This window comes from Chrysemys picta, chromosome 21 (assembly GCF_011386835.1).
Source record: "Chrysemys picta bellii isolate R12L10 chromosome 21, ASM1138683v2, whole genome shotgun sequence".
Taxonomy (NCBI): domain Eukaryota; kingdom Metazoa; phylum Chordata; order Testudines; family Emydidae; genus Chrysemys; species Chrysemys picta.
The window spans coordinates 12664294-12682345 of record NC_088811.1 but is presented as its reverse complement, the minus strand read 5'-3'; the positions used below and the strand labels follow the sequence as shown (position 1 = coordinate 12682345).

Below are 18052 nucleotides of genomic sequence, written 5' to 3'. Positions count from 1 at the left end.
ATGCGCATATCAGCAACTTCGACACAATTCTTCTCAGGAAGGACGCGGGGTCAAGCTGCCCTTTCTGAGGCACCCACAACTCCCCACCGCCTTGGTCAAATTTGAATTGAAATTGAAACATTAATACCTACATTAAAAGCAGATAAAGTGTACGATAAAATACCTGTATATGACCAATGTATAATAGATTTGAAAAGTCTGAACATTGAAGGGCTTCCTCAGACAGCTGTTTTTTATGCCAATGTCCATGCATTCATTTATATTTAAATTATGATTTGTAAGGTGAAGTCTAACTGAGCTCTCCCTGACAGCTAGTGATGAGACTGCTGAACGGCCAATTTACAGCTTGCTGACTAGGCTACCTTTAACAATAAGTCATAGTGGTTTCAGGCACTTTACTGGTTTGCCAAAATCTCCCCGTACACAGTCACAAAAACTACAGTTGAGGGTTGTTTTTCATCATTGAATAGAATTTTGTGTTCTGAAAGAAGTTGCCTTCTGCCTGATCATGTGAATGAACTAATGAGCATATCGATTGAAGGAATGGAAGTAGCGAACACATGAAAAGCCACCAAAGATGAACGCATTGCATTCAAGTTCATTAACAGTTGTGCAAAATTATAACAAGAAACCAAGGATGTAGATGCAGTGCTTCATAGAAGGCTTGAGTAGCCAACTTTAATTTGTGTGATGATTTTAAAACATAAGTTAAACCTAATAAAATGGTCATGAAACATTTTTCAGTATGGTGCCATACACCCCACCTTCACGGTCTCACTCCTCATCGGCCCTGACCCCTCCCCCCGTAAATTTGAACACCCCTCCCAATTTCAATTCCTGGGGAAAACACTGGCTGGGATCACGCTGGCCCTGGGGCACAGGGTGAAGATCCAAGTCTCTCAGGCTGCAAAGAGCCCCCACTCCATAAGGTTTGCCCACTCCCTTACACAGAGCACGGCAGGGCTGATGAAAACAGAAGCCAGGCTTAGGAACTGGGTTGAGGAGGGAATCAGTTTGCTCATAAATCCGATTCAGACACCACATTCCCTTGTCTGGGAGCATGCCTTCCATTACCTTCACCAGGGCAGCCTGGGAAGCAAGGTGTACAAAGGAAGTTTTTTAGTTAGTAATTCATTTAGGGCAAGCCTGCAGAACTATTTTGAATTAGCAAACATCACCCAACTCAGGTCAGGGTAATAGCGCGGGGCCGGCAGGGGTATGACAAGGTGGTCAGGGACAACTAACACACATGTGTGATGAGTATACCTTCAAGAGTACGAGGCATTTTATTAGTCATCAGAATGGTCTCCATTCCTGACCTTATGTTTCCCAAAATCTGGACACAGTTCAAGTGAAAAGGCTCAGACCCCTACCACTGAGACACTCGTGTGCTGTAGCCTTGGACGCGATACTCCGGCTCTGATTTTTCAGGAGTGCTAAGCACCCACAACTCCTAACTGAAGTCAGCAGGCACTCCAGTTGGTCAAACATTCCTGGAAATCTGGCCTTTAACCTTTCTGTGTCTGACACTGTGAGGATTAACCTTCACACAGGATTTGTCAACCACTAATAGTTGAGGCAATCTTCTCATGAAATCACTGATTCAGTTCCTCCTTCTCAGACTCGAATCCTACCCCATGAGATAAAATGATCTCATACATCTGGGCCTGCCAAGAAGTTTTGCTGTGAAGAAAGTAGAGTGGAGAACTCCCAAGTGGTCAATATGAAATTATCAACAATAGGCTATTAACAAATGATGAATAATAGCTATTCACGGTTATTCCAAAGCACGTTTTCTTCAGAATTTACAGACCTAGCTCATGAAGATTTTGTATCGAGATAGGTAGGACAGACACACACAATTTTCCCCCCCCAATTCATTTTTATTTTGGTTTCCAATTTTAACCGCATTGATACAGGAATAATTCATGCAAATGTATCATCTTAAATACAGCAGAGAGAAAACTCACTGTTAAGAGGATTGAGAAGTTCCATCAACTCAACACAAAAAAATACCAAGAAAAAAAAAAAAAGTAAATTAGCAGCAATAAAATAAAGTGCATTTAGCCAAACTTCTTTAATGTGAATCTGGAAGAGTCTGTTCTTGCAATCCTTTGCTCTCATACACAAGAGTTGATCACTCCCCATTAGGAGGCAGAGGCGAACTGTCTCCATAGCATACAGCAACAGTGTGAACTCTTCCACACGTCTGTATTAAAGGAGTTCCGTTGTATTTTGCTTTAGTTTTAGAAGAATCAAATTAATTGGCAATTATGGTTAACTTGGATTCTGTTAATATAACATGCATAAGACAATCTTCTCCAGACTCTAGTGGCTAGGGTTAGATACTCTTAAGAACATTTCTCTGCCTGCATTAGCAATTTTGCTTTAAAAAAAAAAAGGTTCAAGTAATTCTTATCTGGCCTGTAGAGCGAGGGGTTTCACTGCCATAGTGAGAATGCCCAAGTCACCAAAAATCTCTGAAGAAAGCATTCGCAATATCAACCCAATAGCAAGATACCCTGTTTTGCTTCTACCAGCCTCTAAAGGGGGTTCAAAGACCACAATATAGTGTCTGATTTGAAGCCTATGCCACTTATCAGATTATCTCCTGAGGCCTGCACAAAGACCTGGCCCCTTGAAGCGGTGAACGTCCCAGAAAGTCACATTGGCACTTTCCAGAGTCCCCATGTAACACAGCATTATCCTTCCTGCACTTGGGAAGGAAGAATTTCCTACTGCAGCAGGGATCTGCCTATTGTTTTGACTCATCAGCAAACCAAACTGCCTGCTGTAATGCTGGATTAGCAGCCCTGCAGTCCGAAGGGTGGAGTTTATCCAGAGGCTGCTGCTGTCTCTGCTTAGACATACACCCACAACAATGACCTGGAGAAACCACCTCCAGAGGCAAGAATTCAGTCTCTTTGCCTATTCAGTCTTTGACCTCAGGAACGAGTTACTGCAAGCTATGATGGCAACTGTGGTGGGAACGCACATTCTTTAGGAAAAAGACTAAATTATTCCCATTCCCCAAAGGCTAATGAAGAGCCATCAGAAGGGCCATGACTTTCCAGTTTGAGTTGGATTTAAACCAGCAAACTAGAAGTGAAACGTTTCATTATCCCATAGCTAATCCCCTGAGCCATCCCCTGGCAGAATCTATTCCCCCTCTTCCATCCCAAAATGCAACTGACTTGCTTCTCGTGACAAGAACTTAACAGAACTCGCAGTCTACCAACACTCTGTGCTAATCCACTGGAAAATCCCAACTCCTAATGCTTCGAGGTTAAAATAACCTAACTGGCTTAATGCTACTTCACTATTTATCCTCCCTCAGACACTGGGTAACATCTCCCTCCTCCTTTCTGGGACTAGATGAGAAGCAAGTATGCTGGTTACTGGCACATGGCTATCGACATCTGTACTTGAGCAAGAAATCATTCTAAAGACTGTTGATACCATTTTCAAGTGTCATTGTCAATATGACAAACTCCCTTCGGTCTTTCTAACCTCAGCTGGGACCTCCTTAGAGTTATCCCACAGGGACTCATTCTGGATTCTTTGGAGACATCTCTGACTTCTAGAGACATGCCATGGGAAAAAGAAAAGCCCCATCACTACACGTGGTGGATAAGCATTTTCCACCAACAGGAAGGGGAACCTGATCCTGCTGCTATTGAAATCAGCGGGAGTTTTACCCCCAGTTTCAATGGTAACAGGGTCACATTGTTCTGAATATGATCAGAATTAAAACTGCAGTTAGGGCAAACCCTAAAACTAATCTGATCTGTTTACAAATAGGGAAAGCTTAGAAAGTTATGGTGACCCACTGCTTCCCTGGCATGGAATTTCCATACCAATACATGTCTCCTTGGTTCCATATAAGCTGCACTGGATCAGCCCATCTTCATTCTGTTGTCTGTCTAGCTACAAAAAAACCCCACCCAAACTGAACATAGTAATGCAGACAGGAACATCCTATGGAAGCTCTACATGAAGCAAGATCTCCTACAGCTTGTAATCTACCCTGTCCTAACGGCCATGTAGTGATAATGGAATTCCAGAAGCCTGCATCCCAAAACATGCACTTTTAAAAAAACACATTGGTCTATATATTTCATAGAGTAGCTATTCACACCCCGCCGACTGGCCCGTCTCAGATCCTGCTTATCTTCCTCAATAAGATACCAATTTACCAGGTCACCAAATGCAACTCCTAATTCCACTAACTCCACAATAACTAAATGATAACAGTCAGTTTTGTCTCTGCCATGATTTGTCTCTCAAGTAACACAGGGCTAGGCAAAGAGCTCTCTTAAACTGAAGAGCCTGCAGGAGGAAGATGCCCAAAACCCAAAGAGACCAGGAGAAGAAATTTACTACAGCAGGATCCCAACCAAAAAAGGATTTGTTTTCTGCTCCTGGGTCTTATTTGCACTAACACTTCTCCTTGGAAAGAAAAAGAGCAGCAAGTCTCTCTCCTGCCAGTCTCTCTGCCACTGTATTGCAATTGAAGAGTAATGGAGAAGTGTGGATAGGTCTCTGCATGGGCTGTTAAGAGTGATATATGGGCCTCTAGATGCGTGGGGGGAGGTGGGCAGCAATGACTAGCTGCTTTTCACACACACATCTGATCTTGTGACTTTGTACCTCAAAGGATTATCAAGATCCATCTTTACCTATTAAGGTGATAATTCATCAAGGGGGAAGTTTTGTTAGAATAAATCTGAACTTGATGAACTTTGGTGACTAGTGAGAGGTTTAAAAAAAAAAAAAAAAAAACCTGACAAACTACCCTACTTCATTACAAAAGCCTCCTGTAAATGTATGAAGCAGACATTCCGCCTAATCTCCCCGGCAGGCAAGAAGAGAGGTGTGTTGAGAGGTTGGACATGATACGGGAAAGAAGAATCCCATTGTTCACATGGGGATAGACCACGCAACAACTTCCTTTTGCTCGTGCTCCTTAGGGATTCCATCACCCACCACGTTCTCTGCAGCAGTTAAGAGAGCACTGAAGGGAAATGGTTTTTTGCCTTCCCACATTATCTGCTCTGCTGCAGGTACTGATGCGTGAACATGTTGAGTTCACTGTCCAGCCAGCCTGCCTTATTCCTGCAAGAAGGAAGAAAAAAGTCTCAGTTAGGCCTATGCACTGAAATTAGTTAACATTCACCGCCTACTCCAGTCTGAAAAGGTATGAAAGGGATGCACAAGTGGCAAAGAATGGAGAGAGCTGCCACAGAGTCCCATGACGAGGTGCCGCTACTCTAGGTCAGGGAGCTTGCATGGACAGTGATCTATAAGTTTTGGGGTTCAAACCAAAATCCTAGTTGCAAGTTTAAAGTGATCTCATCCTCTGTTTGTGGGAGTGGAATATTTGAGAGGGGAGCTCCATGCCCATCTGGAATGAAGGTGAACAGCAGAAACTCACATGCCCTGCAATGAGGAGGGGAAAAAGGCCATTTGTCTCATTTTAGGAGATACGAGTGGTCCTGAAGGACCTTGTAGGACCCATAGTTTTCTTGGGTTTGTGATGATCCTGACCAGATCTAGAGTCAGAAGAAAATGGTGAAGTGCCAGATATATATATATATATATATATATATATATATATATGTGTGTGTGTGTGTGTGTGTGTGTGTGTGTGTGTGTGTGTGTGTGTGTGTGTGTGTGTGTGTGTGTGTGTGTGTGTGTGTAGGGGGGGGGAAGAGGAGAGGAGAGGAGAGGGAGAGAGAGAGATAAAAAAAATCAAAATAAGTTTTTCCTACAGAAGGAAGGAAGGGGCTGAAGGTAACAACCCAACTGCTACCAAAGCTCCAGGAACATCCTGGAACCCTCTCTTCTTACAGGCTGAATGAAGGAAATGCCTTCTATACGAAAGGACATACAACAGATCTACGTACAGAAGCAATGCAAGATCTGGTCCCTTAGGAACACTCATTGGCTACTTGGAAGATACAGAGACCAATGACCATGTTTACTTCACTTCCAAGCAGGAGTAAGGCACATTCTAACCTGAACAGTCCAGGGAAATCTCTACATTACATGTAATTGTGACTCCACTAAAGATGGCACAGTATACAGACAGTTCTCCATGAATTTGCTGTCAGGAAGCAAAGATCTCACCTGAGCAGTTTTGCTTTGCTCTGCAACGAGTCCAAGATTTCAATTTTTTTATTCATGACAGCAATTTCCTGCTCAAGATTCTCCCGTGTGACATCCACCTGCTGACACAAGTGAGCAAACGTCCCAGCAAGCTCCCTAAAAAAAATGGAGAGAGGAGGGAGGAGAGACGAGATCAAACTCAAAAGGTATTTACACTGTGCAAGGATTTGATTATACCACCTCCAGAAAGCACAGCTTGACACTCTCTTCCCATTCCAGCTTCAGAACATTTCACAGTCAGTGGGCAACAGGGAATTTACTGCAAGTTCTGGACAGTGGTATAGCAACTTCAGAATTTGATACTCCTGAAGAGTTAGTGCTCATGTTTAAAAGCACCAGGTTACTATGACGACAGGTGCTTTAGAAATACATGTGATAAAGTTTCAAGGTATGCTCATCCATCACTGTACATTTTTAGACCTGGAGTACAGACTACGTACAACAGACCAGGGTGGTAGCCAGGGTGACAGCTGGCCTTACGTGGCTTAATGTAGAGTACCTTGAAAATGGTGTTTTATAAAAGAGATTAGTCGAATTGAGGCAACTCACTGTTGGACTTGGTGGCTGCAGTTGGAGCCTGTGTAGCTGACAATGAGCTGCAGTTTCTCACTCGCATACTCCACAAACTGGCGTTTGAAGGCTCTCTCCTTCGCTTTCATAGTCCAAGTGAGGCGCTCATATACATAAAGGAGCCCGTAAAGGCCAAAAGAGAGAGCAATCAGTCTCCAGCCCACAGCCTTCCAGACCTGCAATAAGCACAGTAGAAAGGTGGCATAAGTCATCAGCCAAGAATGATGCTAACGTCTTGCAATGGAACAGAAAACACTTGAAAAAGGTCCATAAGTGTAAGGGATCCCTGTCCTCTTCACGGTATCCCTGTCTCTGAAGTGTAGGCAATTAAGCAAGAGCCTTCTTAAAGAGATCTTCCATACCTAGACAGTGTGCTATATGGACTAGGGCCTTGGACTCTAGCTCCTGCTCTAGAAAGGATTTGCTGTGCAACGTCAGCCAAGTTTCTCGACTTCTAATTTTGGATGCCCACCTTGAGGCATGTAGAGCTTATTTTTGAAGGAGCTAAGCACCCACAACTCCAAATCAATGGGAGCTGCGGAAACTCAGCACCTCTGGGGGGGAAAAACAGCCCAAAATGTCTGAAGTTGGGAATCCCAAAAGTGAAAGTACACAAAACCAGAGACTGATTGTGAAAGTTTCAGCCTTCACCTCGGTCTTAGCTTCCCAGTCATTGAAAGGGAAATAATACTTACTTACCACCCAGGCTCAGTAGGAGTTAATGTTTGTAATGTGCTTTGAAAGTGTTACTTTATCTTAACAGCCCCGAATCCACCCCCAAACGTCAAGTGCAATAGTTCAGTGAATCTCTCCCTTTCGATACAACACTTCGCTCTAGGCTCCATGATGGACGAATATCACATCAGTTACTGACTGAAGCCTGCAGTCTACATAACTTTTCAAATCAAACAGCACAACTAGCTCTGAGAAACAATTGTCTGTACAGAGATTTTTCAACCCACCACTCCACCAATCACGAGGATCCCCATGGAAGTTCTGGAAGTCAGTGATGCCAATCCAGTCACCATAGACACCATGAGCTCTTCCTGGGTCATAGAACCCTGGGGTAGGGGAGGCAGACTGGGATTCGCTGGGGTTAAAGGTAAAGGACGTTGAATCTAATTAGAAGGGAAAAAGAAAAAAAGCCGCAGATAAAAGGGAGAATGCAAGCCACAGCTGTTTCTTTCAGAGCTTTGACAGCCACTGAAGTCTTCAGTGAAACCCAGTATCTACTACTGACCCACTGAACATTTAATGAGATGTCATACCTGGTCATTATAGCCCATCAAGGCCCGGCGACTGTTCTTTGGTCCCAAAAACCTATTCACAAGCATTGTCCACCCAAGAGAAAAATGGAATTCAACGTCCTCCTGGAAGTCGGCACAAAGCTTGTCACAGTTCAGGTCATAGCTGAGTGTGAAGCACTGCCGGGGGATCAGCATGTCTATCTGACCCCGTAGAGAGACTGGGAGAAGGGGCTTTAAACCATCTGCAGATGAGAAATGGGAGAGGATAGGGAAAATGTCAGCATAATTGAGAAGTATGAATGGGCTTGACTGGAATCAAACAGGCTCTCAGTTCTGTGCTTACCTTGTTTATCAGTTAATTGGTGTTTCAAAATAATAAAAAAAACCACACAAAACAAACAAACAAACAAAAAAAAACACACCAAAACCTGACCCAGAACAACTGGTAGAATCTGAAATTTATTATGGCCAAATATGGCACTAAGGTTCCCCAGAGCAGTCATTCTCCAATTTTCCATTTTATAGACCACTTTGTGAGAGATCCTTCTGTGGATCCTTCCCTTGCTGCTTCTCTCCTCTTTCCCCTATCACTTCCCCACAGTTACCTAGAGCAGAGGTTCTCAAACAGTGGTCCGTGGACCACCAGCGGTCTGTGAGCGCCATTCAGGTGGTCCGCAGACAGTTCCCTCTAATCTGTGGACCACTGAAGTCTATGATCCGTATTCTGAGAATCACTGTTATACAGAAGTTGCCAGAGGTATTATTTACCCCTTCCATCAATTATAGAAATTAGCACATGCTCTGACATTAAAAGAGGCAAATACATCAAATCTCCACCATTTGGTTTCATTTAGAACAAATGACCACTTTATTTGTCTTGACCACACTAAACCATAAACTATGTTTCATAAAATAATTTTGAAACTGCTTCAAGAAAAGTATGGTTCCTACCAGCTGTGGGCGGGAGCTTTGCTAGAGCAACCAGCAAAAAGCCCCTGCAGTGGGACTAACTGAAAGTATTTTAAATTGTGCACGTCACAATATCAAACCTTTTTGCGGTAACATGGAGAAGATGGCTATTCCTGCAATGAGGTCTTTTCCAGAGCATCTTGTCACAGCAAGATCTGCAAGCCTTTTAGTTAGTACCACTGCATTTTTGCTGCATAAGCCTCATCAAAAGTTCTATTGTTTTTGAAATTGTATAGAACAAACTGCTCCCAAGCAGAGGAGGTGGGTGTGAAGTTTCAATCTAGAATGAGTTTCATGACACGGAAAACCCCTGAAAACAGGTATTTAAGAGGGACCATGCAGACGCTCGGAACTACAGTCTCACTAAACAAGGCACTATTCATTGAGAAGTTGCAACCAGTTCATCAGCCCTCACAGCCCGTCTAAACCTGCATGGACACAATTGCCATGCTAGACTTATTGTCGTTTGTCTGTAGTAAGGGCTGGTTCTTTACATGCCGTACTGACCTATCATTTCTTGTTGCATGGTTTGCAGGGAAGCAGTGATGGCATTAGAGCATCGATCTGACATGTTACGGCCCAAACCCTCCTCAATGTGTCGATGTAGTTCCTGAAACAGACAGAAAACAGAGGCTGACATTGAAGCAAATCCAGACACAAGATGCATCCTTATCCACACTGCTCATTAACTGCAGGTGCTGGAATCTCCCAAGACAGGCGCCTAAGTCTTCAAAATATGAAGCATAAATTCTGTCTGCCCCCAGTCCCGCCATCTGTTAATAGTAGTCCAGTATTGCAAGAGGGAAGCGAGGGGACAAGGAAGACTAGAACTGACCATATGCCCTCTGCTTTGGTGAAAATGCTGCTTACATTTCATCTACACCATACAAAGTGAAACAAGGTACTAAGGTAACTAGTGCCTTACTGTCATGCCCTGCAATTAAATACTATGTACTTTTATACCAGTCTATTACTACTAGTTAGTCTGGAAAGCCCCAGTTCCTTTTCTGGGATGTAATGAACCCCTCAAAGCACAAGAGACAAATATGAACTAACAATGTCTACACTACAAAAAACTGTGCCTACCCCTTGTGCACTTGAAAGTTAGGTATTTTGAACAGCTGGTGGCAATTTCTGAGTCATCAGAGCAAGAAACAAAATTGTTGAGGTGGTTGGTCCAACATGTTAAAAGCCAGTGTCGTTACTCACATTCTTGTAAACTTTGAGGACAACTGGAGATGGGTGGAAATCCATCTGGTAGTCATCTACCAACACTGAGAGCCGCCTAATCTCTTCAGCCATTGCATTTGACACCTGAAAGTGCAACCATATACTGTATGCACAGGGTTATCTGGAACACTAGCAGAGAAAACTCAAGACTATTCCCAGGACAGCTGAAAAAAGCTGTTCAAAAATTGCTGCTTATTAGCAAATCAACACACAGATAAACCGGTTACCCCTACAGCAATAAGTCTCCACCATGTATGTTTTAATAGAACCCGTGTGACTTCAGTGCTTATTCAGTATGTTGTGTTTTCTCAGCTCCTAATCCGCCTCACATCTTCCAATCAACCCTTCACACCTTTCCTTTCATCCCTCTGATTGGCCTCTAGGCCAACAAAGCATCTGTTCCTTACCTGTCTTTCTACCTCTTCTGTGATCTGTTTTATTTTCATCTTGTAGTCTTGAGTGAGCAGCTCCAGCTGTTTGTCAATAAAACCCAAGCGCTCCTGTCGTTCCTCTCGCATCTCCAGGCAGTAAACCCTGAGAAAAGAAGGTGCCTATCAGAAAGAAGCATCCGCACATCTCTGATCTGCAAGCTAAATGGAATCCCAGAGGTAAGACATGGGGGGAGGGGGCGGGGGAGCAGAGATTCTCTTTCCCAGGGACAGGCAGTAACAATAACTAAGACATGTTACACACAAGTAGCAAACAGGAGAGATAGGAGGTTTCTCCATAATTATACATTAGATGCAGGAGTAATGGTATGTGTCCTCCTGTCCCCCAGAAATTTTGTATGCTATATTGTGATTTTAAAAGCAAAGGCCTGATACTCATGTTTCCCAGACTCCCTCCCAGAAATATTCAGTGCAAGCTTCTGTCTTGTGTGCACTGAGTCTCTGCAGCTGCTCACCTCTGCTCCTGGGCAGCAATATGCAAAGAGTCCATGATAAGGCGAACATCTTCAGCAATCTGCTTGGCTCTCACTGTGTGTTGCTCAAACTTTGTTTTCACTGCAGACTGTGAGATACACTCCTGTGCACACAGAGGCAGCCATCAGAAAATCAGCAGCGACCAGAGGCATTAACATAGACCTCTCTCCTGCATCATTTACTGTCAAGACACAGCGTCAGCCCAAAGTTACAGGCTCCATTCTCCACCCCCACCCCCCTCAGAGGACTGTGACTTAAATAGTAGCTTGGGCCGAATGATGGTGCTTACCTCAAATCGTCTCTCGAAGTTTTGAAACTCAAACATTCTTACTTGAAATCCTTCTGCCAATGCTCCACCTAGGAGGACACAAGGTCACCAGGAGAAGTTTACGGAAAGTGAACAGAGAATTTGAAGCACCAGTAGGAAAGGCAGAAACATCTCTGGGGCTGGTTCTACTGACCTGCCAGATATCTTCTTGTTTAATTTTGGCTTCTCTTCCCTCCCCCGCTTTTTAGTTAAATCACCAATTGATTATTTGGGATAAGACAATCTCTACCTTCCCGCACAAATGAAATGAAAGACAGAGCTGGTAGTTTTCCTACCTCCTTCCGGCATCCCTTGAGCTTTCTGGATCCTGGCATTTAGCACTTCCTTCGCTGACACAAAGAAGATGCGGTCCCCAACCTGTGCTCGATCCACCACGCCCAGTTCATCCACTAGAAAACTGGTGCAGCGCTCCATGTGCTGTCGACGGACCTGAAGGATAAACCCCCACACACACTGTTTTAAAGTCTGCTTGATAGTCCATGCCATTGCATTCAACGGGCTCAGGCAACCAGATGCCCCCTGCAGGCCCTGTATAGCAATACAAGTCTACAATAAAAATATTTTGCTCTTATAGCTCCTTTGTGGGTCTCAAAGCACTTTTCATACATTAAGCCTCACGAAACCCCTGTGGGATAGTTGAATACTCTAACCATTTTACAAATACATAAACTAAGGCATGAAGACATTAAGTGATCTGTCACAGGTCCCCAAAAATGTCAGTGACAACAGGAACTCAGAAGTCCTGCATTCCAGATCCTCGCTCTAACCATTAGACCATACTTTCTGCCAGATGACTCCTCATTATGGTAAACAAAGTCCAAACTGTAAGAGAATCATCCTCTATTACCATTAGTCACTCCTCAGCTCATAGAACGGATTTTGTTTGAGTGAACACCAATTTAAATATGGCACAAACCTCTTCCATGTATTCCGGTTCTGAAGCTGATGCATCCCAGCGGTTATTCAGGATAAAAATGTTGGGGCGAGACAGACGCTCGTTCACTTTGTGGAAGAACTGCTTCTCCTAAACAAAGAAATCACATATCAGTATGCAAAATGTCAAAACATTGACCCCAAACCAGCAAGCATTTACAAGTGGAATTTGAGTTACCGTTTGCATCAGTGTGGACTCAGAGTTTGCCACCAACACAAATACATCAGCATCCAGGCAAAACTTGTCAATCCAGCTGTCCAGCTCTGTGGTTACATCAATGCCAGGGCTACAGATAACAGAAAAACAGATGTCACGAGAGCTGTGAAACTTCAAAAATACAATTAGACAGACATTCTCCAAAGAAGAAGAAAGCAGCACATTACATTTTCTTACAAAAGAGGCATTCAAAAGGTGTAGCTGCTGAGCACAGCTAATGTCCATACTTGGGCTACATTGTATTGTGGGGCTATTTAGTTCAGGAAATGAAAGGAATTATTAAGTGGCACTCCATCTGCATTTCTCAGCTCTGCTTCCAGGTCACTTCATGGCAGAGTCTCTGCATGGGAAGAGTGAAGTCTCTCACCTGTCCATAAGCACCAGATCATCCTTTAAGAGAGGACATTTGGAATTGGGCCACATCACACTGACCAGGCTGCCAGCATTCAGAAATTCATTTTGATGGAGAGCATGAGCCAGTTGGTTGACTGTCTGTCAAAGGGAAGGGAGGGAGCGAGAAAAGATCGACAGGAGTATGTTATTCATGTCTGATAACTGCTAGAATAATTATCTCCCCGCCCTGAAATAGTCACAGGCAAGAATAAGTCAAGACTCAAATGAGAGTCTTTAGGTAAAGGGAGAAAATAAGGGGCTTCCCCATAAACCTGCACACGTGTTCCTGCTGAGAAAGGTCTCCATCTATTAGGCACTACTCAAGGGCAGGATTCCTCACACACATTACTGAGATTACCCTTATCAAGAGAAAATTCCTTTCTGAAATCTCTTAGATTAGGACAAAGTCCATCACCATCATCATATACTAATTAGGAACTTACCTTGACACTCCTCTTCTCCTCTGAGCCTTCAGTAAGTAGGAAGGCATCGTGACCGTCCGTCCCCTCCACACGCAGGAAACAATTAGTGGTGTGTCCAATCCCTGAGGGAAGGACTTTATCCCACAGCATGGCATTTATCACTGTGCTTTTTCCATTGCTTGTCCTGGAGTTAAATGCAGAATGGTTCACTGGGGCTCCCAAGACACAGCTGGGCTCTTTGCATATTATAGCCACTCAAATCTCATGTCCCAGCCAGCTCCAGAAAGCGTTAGGTCATATATTAGAAGCATTCTATCGGTATAGGAATACTGAAATACAACACCAGAAGAGCACTCCTAATGTCGATGTTTTGTTCAGTATAGATTATTCTCTCCCCCCTGGGAGAAACAAGCCATACCACTAATGGTGCAGTTTTGCTGGTATGTCTGAGTGTATTCTTGGGGCTTCTGCCAGCTCAGATATGTTGATCGGAGATCACACCTCTTCACACAGTCAGAACTGCGCCAGAAGCAGCTCCTCAGTGTAAACATGACCGTAGTGCATTAGCTGCCATATGCAACTTGCTGGTGAATCAGTACTAAAGGATTTATTTGGGCATAAGCTTTTGTGGGCTAGAACCCACTTCTAAATGGAGTGAGAGATTCTAAATGAAAGTGAGAGAATACCAATGATGATCAGACTTTTACATTTCAGGGTCTGGACAGTTTGTGTTCCTATAAATACTTTTAACCATAATCCTAAAGATCCCAGTTGCTTCATTGAGAAGAGTCCAAGCAACACAATTATCCAACTCACCTGCCAAAAAAAGCCACTTTCATGTGTCGCCGTGCCAGCACCTCACTAATGCCACTGACTTTTGACAGGTATCCTTTGACCTCCAATACCTGCTCTTCTGTGGTGACAGGGTCAAGTTCCACATTCCTGTGTGTTTCTAAAACGCAAATAAATTGTCCCCCTGAATTTCAGAAGTAATTTACCTACAGCAAAATAAATCTGAATGAATCTAATCTAAGTCTCTGGAGTGTAGTTATATATTTATTTGCATGGCAGTCAGACGCTGCTTGTTTGAGGGCCACACAAACAAGTATACCTTGCCAATGCCCTGAAGCCTGTTTCACTGGCTGTTGAACAGTGCCCCCTCTCTTAACTCTAAGGGTTGTCATGTAAAAGAGTGCCTTGAACAGCACACAGCTGACATTTCACACCCCAAAGATCCTTAAATACACTGCTGTGCATTTCTTAATCTGTTAATGCCAGAAGTTGGCACAGGTGACATTCACATGTTGCCAGCAATGAGATGTCAGGACTGTAAGAATCAAAGGATTAAAAACAGAAAAAAACCAGTGCAGCCTAGTACAAGACTAATTTCCTTAATTTTTTTTTTTTTAATATCAGTTCAATGATAACTATAATCGGAGATCAACTTGAACATTCAGAAGCCTGTACCTTTATCCAAATTTGATTCAATTTTGTCTCTTTTATACGTATACAGGTCTAGTGATCGCATTTAATCTAGCGTTTTTTGTGTGACATATCAAAATAAACAAAGCACTACTGTACACATGATGGCGGGCTACTCAGGGATACAGCTTACCTTCCAGGAATGTGCAACTCTCCTGGATATATGCAGCCAACTGTTCAAAGATGCCATTGATTTTCTTCTTTGCAGTGACAAAATGTTTGAGTGGAGAAGCATTTACCTCGGCCATGTGTCTTTTATCCTTCTTTACAGCAACTATGGACTTGGAGCGAGTGAACAACAGGGACATTGCGCTGTGGGGAAAAAAAAATCTAATAAGATACAATTCCTTAAACACGAATTCCTGCCCAACTAAAGGTTTTTTTAATGTCTATTGCCTAAACAGATAAAAAAAATAGCTAACACATTTTAAAGAACACTCTGTTACAAAGAGTCAGGATAGCTCAGTGGTTTGAGCATTGGCCTGCTAAACCCAGGGTTGCGAGTTCAATCCTGGAGGGGGCCATTTAGGGATCTGGGGCAAAAATCTGTCTGGGGATTGGTCCTGCTTTGAGCAGGGGGTTGGACTAGACGACCTCCTGAGGTCCCTTCCAACCCTGAGATTCTATTCTATGACATATTTCACAAATATAAGTGTCGGAGTAGCAGATTCAATATGAATCATGCTGGTTATTGCCACCCAGATTTCTTGTATGGACAACTTAGATTTTAAAATCTAAATTTGATTGAAATTTTTGTTTCACGTGGTATTTAAGCCACCAATCTACGATCACTGAGAAACTCACAGAATACATTATGGAACAATCAGCTACAGCTGTCTACTCCAGAGCAAGGAATTGAATCTAGGCCTACCACTTACCATGCTAATAACCTAGCCACTGGTTAGCCTTCCTTCCTTCCCTTTTTCTAATCTCTACTTCCTTCTAATATAGATAAAGTTCAGAAAAAAGCATTGGGAGTATAAAAATTTTACTTCCCGTTTACGTTTGCAGTGTTGTTGTAGCTGTGTTGTTACTGGGATATTAGAGAGAGAGAGAGAGAGATGGTGGGTGAGATAATATCTTTTAGTAGACCAACTTCTATTGGTGAAAGAGAAACTCTGTGCCAGCTTGAAAGCTTGTCTCTTTCACCAACAGAAGTTGGTCCACTAAAAGATATTAACTCACCCACTTTGTGTCTCTTGAAATTTATACCATTTTACTTTTCAGAGTACTTCCAAATGTTAGAAAATATTTCATAGGGATGTTGAAGAAGTGTTGTATCCCCATTGTACTGATGAGGAAACTGAGGCAAAGAGATGATGGGACTCTCTCCCAGAGCCAAAAATAGAACATAGTTCTTGGCTCCCTGCCACAGGCTCCAAGTCATTCTACTACCCATGCTGCCTTTGGAGCACAGAATCAAGCATACAGACACCAGCTGCAAAAACACAACTTCAGTCTCAGAAAGCAATTACAGTGCATTGGTGAAGCTCCCTATAGCACCAGAACAATCATTACTGCATTCCATCATAAGAACGGCCATACTGGGTCAGATCAATGGTCCATCTAGCCCAGTAACCTGTCTTCCAACAGCAGCCAATGCCAGGTGCTTCACAGGGAATGGACAGAAATGAAGGACAAAGGGCATCACCCAAAGATTCCGAAAAGTGATACTAAATAAACCTCTCAGAAAATTTACTTTAACAGCCCACCCTAGTGCCTCTACATCCAACTGCGTTGCAACATGAAAGAGTCTAAGCCCTTCAGAGGGATCCTTTAACACCGTGAGGAAGCCTGTAGCCCACTACATCAAGAGCTCATACAGACACACCCACAGCGAAGTGCCATAGGAGCACCTCTCCCTCCATCCCTTCTACCCTTTCATGAACCAGCGACTCTGCCCCTCCGGGGAGGGGAGACTATAAATCTAGCTTACTTTCAGGATGAGTGTTAAGTTTTCACAAGCCAGGCATGATCATCTCCCTCTGTCCCATATGCCAATGAGTGCTTTCCACAGTGCTCACTCCTCTGGGTGGGGCTCGGCCTGGCAACTCCTGGGGCGATGTGGATCCAGCCTGTCCCAGTCACAGGAGGAGAAGGAGCGAGATCAGATGGTGCACACAGACCCGTGAGGGTTTGGGGGTGAGTGACTGTCAGGGCAGGCAGTCCAGGGTCTTGCATGACTGTGCACAGGGGTAGATGTGGGCATTACATACCCTGACCCACCACCCTCTCTGGGAGGGCACACCCAGCACACACACCGAGTCAATGGGTCTTGTGCACCTGAGTGCACACACCCTAACCCATCCCTCCCTTCTCCCGTGCCCTGCACAGTATGCACACCCAGAGCCCACGTGTCACACACACGTGTGCACACCCTGACCCCACCCTCCCCGTGCCCTGCACACAGTATGCACACCCAGAGCCCACGTGTCACACACACGTGTGCACACCCTGACCCCACCCTCCCCGTGCCCTGCACACACTATGTACACCCAGAGCCCGCGTGTCACGCACGCGTGAGTGTGCACACCCTGAGCCGGCCCTCTCCCCTCGCCTTACACACGAGGGGGCACGCAGGGCCTCGTACGCGATGGGTGGAGGGGACCCAGCCCCCACAGCTGCTCCCCGGGCGGCGTGTCCCTGCGGCCCCGCTCCCGAGCTCGGCCTGCTGCTGCTGCTGCTGCTACCCGGTCCTCGCGCCTGCGCCGCCGCCGCCTCGCCTCCCAGCCCGCTCCCCCGCTCCCGCTCCGGGGGGCCCGGCCGCCGCCCGGTTCCCCCGGCCTCTCACCTTCACCTTCTCTCCCGCACAGCAGCCATGACACCCCAGCATCGTCATCGGAGCGCGCCGGGCTCGGTGCGTCACAACACCGGCGCGACTGGCGGGAACGCCTCCAGCCAGCTTCGACCAGTCCCATGTCCCCCAATGCATTATGGGAGGGGTAGTCCAGGCTCGCCCCTTTCCCAATGCCTCATGGGAGCTGTAGTTTGAGGCAATCGCTTTAACCCAATGCCTCATGGGAGTTGTAGTCCTCAGAGATTTGCCCTCCCCCCTCCTGCTCTTTACCTGGGCAGTGGTGGGAGCCGCAGCAGGGTGCTGGGAGGAGATTCCTTTCTGCAGCCCCAGGGGCACTGTGCCAGCCTGGGGGAGCTGTGCCCGCTCTCCTGGG

At 44.8% G+C, this 18052-nt stretch overlaps 1 protein-coding gene across 4 annotated transcripts; it reads right to left on the bottom strand.

Moving 5' to 3' along the window:
- Window positions 1–1862: 1862 nt before the first annotated feature.
- Window positions 1863–17807, bottom strand: MFN2 (mitofusin 2). Of its 4 annotated transcripts, none has more exons than XM_005292806.3 (19): window positions 17674–17807; window positions 16819–16957; window positions 15016–15194; window positions 14217–14352; window positions 13422–13584; window positions 12953–13077; window positions 12547–12655; window positions 12352–12459; window positions 11711–11864; window positions 11397–11464; window positions 11089–11210; window positions 10592–10718; window positions 10164–10268; window positions 9462–9564; window positions 8007–8227; window positions 7701–7856; window positions 6718–6914; window positions 6130–6264; window positions 1863–5115 (listed from the first exon to the last, which is right to left on the bottom strand). In XM_005292806.3, exons 3-19 carry the CDS (start codon window positions 15188–15190, stop codon window positions 5046–5048), a joined length of 2274 nt encoding a protein of 757 aa, XP_005292863.1. In that variant the 5' UTR covers window positions 15191–15194; window positions 16819–16957; window positions 17674–17807; the 3' UTR covers window positions 1863–5045. The 4 variants fall into 4 exon arrangements, with proteins under 4 accessions (XP_005292863.1, XP_005292864.1, XP_065431264.1 ...); XM_005292807.4 differs by having other exon boundaries at window positions 17680–17775; XM_065575192.1 differs by lacking the exon at window positions 7701–7856.
- Between the last annotated feature and the right edge of the window lie 245 nt (window positions 17808–18052).

Excerpts from the sequence above, each read along its gene's own strand:
- MFN2 (XM_005292806.3), bottom strand. The coding sequence starts at position 15,190 with ATGTCCCTGTTGTTCACTCGCTCCAAGTCCATAGTTGCTGTAAAGAAG. Across the intron at positions 13,585-14,216 it reads AAAGTGGCTTTTTTTGGCAG|GACAAGCAATGGAAAAAGCA; the intron begins GTGAGTTGGATA and ends ATTTAACTCCAG. Across the intron at positions 10,269-10,591 it reads CAGAAGAGGTAGAAAGACAG|GTGTCAAATGCAATGGCTGA; the intron begins GTAAGGAACAGA and ends TTGCACTTTCAG.